This window comes from Leucoraja erinacea, chromosome 8, assembly GCF_028641065.1.
Source record: "Leucoraja erinacea ecotype New England chromosome 8, Leri_hhj_1, whole genome shotgun sequence".
Lineage (NCBI taxonomy): Eukaryota > Metazoa > Chordata > Chondrichthyes > Rajiformes > Rajidae > Leucoraja > Leucoraja erinaceus.
Genome location: NC_073384.1, coordinates 69930920 through 69936128, shown reverse-complemented (window position 1 = coordinate 69936128; position 5209 = coordinate 69930920). Strand labels below are relative to the sequence as shown.

Genomic DNA, 5209 nt, shown 5'->3' with positions numbered 1-5209 from the left:
GGGAAGCCAGAGGTCAGGGGGCAGTCAGAGGTCGGAGGATGCGTGCAGACGGTGAAAGAGCATGTGTGATACGAGGGCTAAAGGTCACAGGTCACACAGTCGGCCAATGCACAAGCGAGGTCAGAGGGCAACAGGAACACAAGGGATGTCAGGGGTCATGCATGGGCGGTCAGAGAGCACAAGGCACACTTGTGATTGACATGGGTGGCCTGGAGGTCACTGGGGGTGGACAGAGGCCACGGGAGGGGGGGGGGGGGGGATGAGGACTTTGGGAATGGGGCCAGCGGTCACTGGGGCTGGGGTCAGAGGTCACCGGAGGTCGAGGTTGGCCACACTCACGTGGAAGAGCTGGGTGCTGTCTTGCAATTTGTCCATCTCCCCCAGGGTCACCTGTCGCTCCCGCTCCCCCTCCCCCAGGCGCTGACGTACCTGGCCCTGGACATTGGGGGGGGGGGGGGGGGGGTGAGTGAGTGAGGGTCTGACCATCCCCAATACCACCCCAACCCCTCCCCATCCCCTCCTCCACCCGTCCCCCTCCCCCCAGACGCTGCCGCTCGTGGCCATGGGCATGGAGGGGGGGGGGGGGGTGGGGGGGGGGAGTTAGAGTGGGCAATGACTGCCCAAACCCCCTGCCCCCCCCCCCCCCACACTCCCTCCCCCACTAACTCACCGCATCCCCACTCCTCAGCTCTTCCCCCCTCCACCTCATCGCATGCCGCCTCCCTCTCCTCTACAACCACTCCCTACCCCTCCCAACAATTGCCTCCACCTACCCTCCCATCTACCCCTTGCTTTCTCCCCCTCCCCCATCTTCCCCTCCTTTCCCCAGCCCTTCTCCCCCCCCCCCAGCGCGTACCTACCCTGATCTGAGCCGCCTCCTGTTCCACAGTGATGATCCCCCCTGCTAGCAGCCCCCCCCGGCCCAGACCACACACCCATGCCCCGTTGATGGGGCAGTAGTGGAGGTTGCAGCCGTGGGTCGGGCAGGGAGCGGGCAGGGGGTGGAGGGGGAGGGTGGGCGAGGGTAAGGGTGAGGAGGGGCGGCCAGGGCTGGTGTTGGGCACTAGCCCAGTCTCCTCCCCCCGGCAGCTGCCCCCTGCCATCCCCTCCACAATACGGCACAGCAGGATGTTCCTGGCCAGCGGCGGGCGGGGACTGAACTGCCGCCGGCACTCGGGGCACCTGCAACCGTCGGCCAGGGCGCCCCCTCCCTCTGTGTCTCCCCCCTCCCGCTCGTCCCGTTCCTCCTCCCAGCAGCTGCTGATGCATGCCAGGCAGAAGTTGTGTCCGCACGGCAACGTCACCGGGTCCCGGAACGTCTCCAGGCAAACCGGGCACGCCAGGCTCTCCTCCAGCACCACTGCCCCCGGAGTAGACATGGCCGGCTGTGGGGGAGACAAGGGTCAACACACGGGCATCCATCCATACCCCCACCCACTTGGCATGGTGCTTCATCACCCCCTCCCCTCCTCCCACACCTGTACTGCCACTGCCCCTCCCCCACTGCCCCCCTTCCCCCCCACTGCCCCCCCTGCCCCTCCCACTTCCCCCCTTCCCCCCCCCACCCTTCCCCTTCCCCCCCCCCCCCTGCCCCCTGCCCCCCCCACTGCCCCCCCCCCCCTTCCCACACTGCCCCCTTCCCTTCTCACACTGCCCCCCACTGCCCCCATCCCCCACTGCCCCCCTCCCCTTCCCACACTGCCCCCCCACTGCCCCCCCCCCCACTGCCCCCCCCCCCCCCCCCACTGCCCCCTCCCCATCCCACACTGCCCCCCCCCACTGCCCCCTCCACATCCCACAGTCCCCCTCCCCCACTGCCCCCCTCCCCATCCCCCACTGCCCCCTCTCCCCACTGCCCCCCCCACTGCGCCCTTCCCCCACTTCCCCCTCCCCACTGCCCCCTCTCCGACTTCCCCCCCCCCCTTCCCACACTTCCCCCTCCCTCACTGCCTACTACCCCCTCTCCCACTGCCCCCTCCCCCACTGCCCCCCTCCCCCACTGCCCCCCCTCCCCACTGCCCCCTCTCCCACTGCCCCCTCCCACACTGCCCCTCCCCCATGGACATGTGACCCACCCACGCGTGTTGCTCGTGGCTCGATCTGGTCATGGGCTGAAGTCGGGCCACACTGAGTGAATGGGGGGGGGGGGGGGGTTGTAGTCGCCAGTCACCTCCCTCTCCCCGCCCCCCCCCCCCACTCACAGGGACATTGTGACCTCAGCACCCACGGCAACTGATTGGGCGGGAGGGAGTGATGATGTTATTGTCAGCCTGGCACCCGTTTGTGGAGGGACTGGTGGTGTGTTGTGTGTGGTTGTGGGGGGTGTGGGGTGGGGTGTGGTTGGGGGGTGTTGTGGGGTGTTGTGGGGTGTGTTGTTGGGTGTGGGGTTTGTGGGGTGTGTGGGGTGTGTTGTGGGGTGTGTTGGGGTGTGGGGTGGGTTGTGGGGTGTGTTTGTGGGGTGGGGTGCGTGTTGTGGGTGTGTGGGTGGTTGTGGGGTGTGTTGTGGGGTGTGTGGGTTGTGTGTGTTGTGGGGGTGGGTGTGTTGTGGTGTGTGTGTGGTGTTGTGTGGGGTGTGGTTGTGGGGTGCGTTGTGGGGTGTGGGTTGGGTGTGTTGTGGGGTGCGTTGTGGGGCGTGTTGTGGGGGGTGTTGTGGGGTGTGTTGTGGGGTGTGGGGTTGGGTGTGCAGCCGAGGCTGTGGGGTGGGAGACATGACCACACACACCCCTCCCTCAATAATCCAACATGGCCTCTCCAAACTAGATGCTGGAGTAACCCAGCGGGTTAGACAACATCCCTGGAGAGAAGGCATGGGTGACGTTTCGGGTTGAGACACTTCTTTAGATTCTCCAAACGCTTCCTGGCTCTTCTATCCAGTCTCCCTGCAGCGTCCGACATTCCAGAGAAAAACAATCCAAGTCTGTCCCACCGCTCCCTGTAGCCAATAGCCCCTAAACCCAGGCATCATTCTGGTAAACCTCTGCACCCTCTCCAAAGCCTCCACATGCTTCCTGTAATGGGGTGACAAGAGCTGCACACAATACTCCAAATGTGGCCTCACCAATGTCCTATAAAACTATGCCTTCCTGACTCTTGTACTCGCTGCTCAAACCTGTGAAAGTAAACATACGCTGCGTCTCCTTTACCACTATCTACATGTGTTGCCAATTTCAGGGAGTTATGTAATTATTAGGTATGTTACAAAACCTACCTGAATCGCCATTGGGAATCTGCCCTCAGCCATGTCGGCGATTTTGGCGCTGTTTGGAGGGGGCGGGTTTAAAACGCGATTTTTACTAGGCTGTACTAATCGCACATGTTCAGCCTAGTAAATCATTAACGAAAAATCGCTGCAAGACCCGGTCGCAAAAGGTATTATTAGTTTTATAGGCCTCGATAATATAGTTATAATAGTCTTAAAATTACTGTTTTATTCCGCGACCTCTCGCAGCCCCAGGGTTTTATAGAGCAAACAATTAAAGGTATGTACCTTATTTTTACATTAAATGGGGCATGTATATAACCCTGTAATTAAAGTTATCTATAGCGAATAGTTTATTTTGGGCTTTTTATATCCCGCAGTATTTTTCTCGGCATTTGAGGGCACTAATCTAGCGCGCTGTCAACATTCTAAACCAGCGCGTTCACAGAAACCCACTGGAAAGCCGATTTAAATGGGCATTTATTTACAGCAATTGAACACTAAATTCCTTCCATTTGGCCTATAAATTAATGTAAATTAGATATAAAAATCATGTTATATTGTGAATTATTTGTGAATAATCTTTGGACACTTAGGCTATTTAAAATGTTCATCTTTCCTTAAGAAATGGCCTGTTGACTATCCAAGATCACAGCTTTTTTGTAATGTCCATTGAAAATCAATAGGGAACAAGATGCTAATTTCCGAGTATGAAAATGGCCATAACTTTTTTAATACTTGAGATATGAAAGTGAATTTGGTGTCAAATTAAACTCATTGTTATGATTTATCTGATGGGATAAATTGCAGACTTGATTTTTAAAATCTCAAAATTTTGTAACATTGCTATAATTAGGCTCCAAGATCCCTCTGTGCACAGGCAAGAGGTTTCTCCGCGCCTCCACCGCCGTGCCTTCATCGTCGCGAGCCTTCACCGTTGCCGAAGCCTCAACCATGTCGACGCCCCACTTCACGCCTCCGTGGTGACGACCCAGGCTCCAGCCGCGGACTCCGTCGGCCTCTTCGTCTGACCCGGGCTACTACCCGCGAGGCCCCGACCAGGGTTCTACGCCGCCATCCGGGAGGCATCGTGACCATGGCGCATCGATAAAGGCCTCTGGCCACCTTCCCTGTACACAGCCGCGGGCCGTCGGGATGCCTTCCGGTCGTGCAATACAATGTATTGTTGCATTTCCAACTCGGACTCGCCACTGAGTCGGCAATTAGCATTCCTTAATAGTCACTGACTTCGCAAATTCTGGCAAGCAGAAAATCTCCAGCAATCAAAAGACGATAAAAGATTATTTGCTTATTTTTCATTTTTTAAAATAATTTGACCATAGATTTAAAGAAACAAAATCTTTAATTTTAAATTTTGGGAAGTGTTATTTTCAAATAATGTCTTAAATTCCAGGTTGAGATGTTAATATGTTGTCCACTGTACTTAATTTGACTGAGTAGCACAATATGCTTATCTTTGAAACATAGAAACATAGCAAATAGGTGCAGGAGTAGGCCATTCGGCCCTTTGAGCCTGCACCGCCATTCAATATGATCATGGCTGATCATCCAACTCAGTATCCTGTACCTGCCTTCTCTCCATACCCCCTGATCCCTTTAGCCACAAAGGCCACATCTAACTCCCTTTTAAATATAGCCAATGAACTGGCCTCAACTACCTTCTGTGGCAGAGAATTCCAGAGATTCACCACTCTGTGTGAAAAATGTTTTTCTCATCTCGGTCCTAAAAGATTTCCCCTTATCCTTAAACTGTGACCCCATGTTCTGGACTTCCCCAACATCGGGAACAATCTTCCTGCATCTAGCCTGTCCAACCCCTTAAGAATTTTGTAAGTTTCTATAAGATCCCCCCTCAACCCTCTAAATTCTAGCGAGTACAAGCCGAGTCTATCCAGTCTTTCTTCATATGAAAGTCCTGCCATCCCAGGAATCAGTCTGGTGCACCTTCTCTGTACTCCCACTATGGCAAGAATGTCTATCCTCAGATTA

General features: G+C 56.1%; 1 protein-coding gene across 1 annotated transcript in view; it reads right to left on the bottom strand.

Moving 5' to 3' along the window:
* LOC129699886 (E3 ubiquitin-protein ligase TRIM31-like) overlaps positions 1-2137 on the bottom strand; it is a 10717-nt gene extending 8580 nt beyond the window's left edge. Inside the window, exons 1-3 of the mRNA XM_055640024.1 lie at positions 2076-2137; positions 861-1385; positions 340-435 (exon numbers count right to left, since the gene is read on the bottom strand). Coding sequence (XP_055495999.1) covers positions 340-435; positions 861-1385; positions 2076-2108 — 654 coding nt within the window. The 5' untranslated portion in view covers positions 2109-2137. The remainder of the gene's footprint in view (positions 1-339; positions 436-860; positions 1386-2075) is intronic.
* Between the last annotated feature and the right edge of the window lie 3072 nt (positions 2138-5209).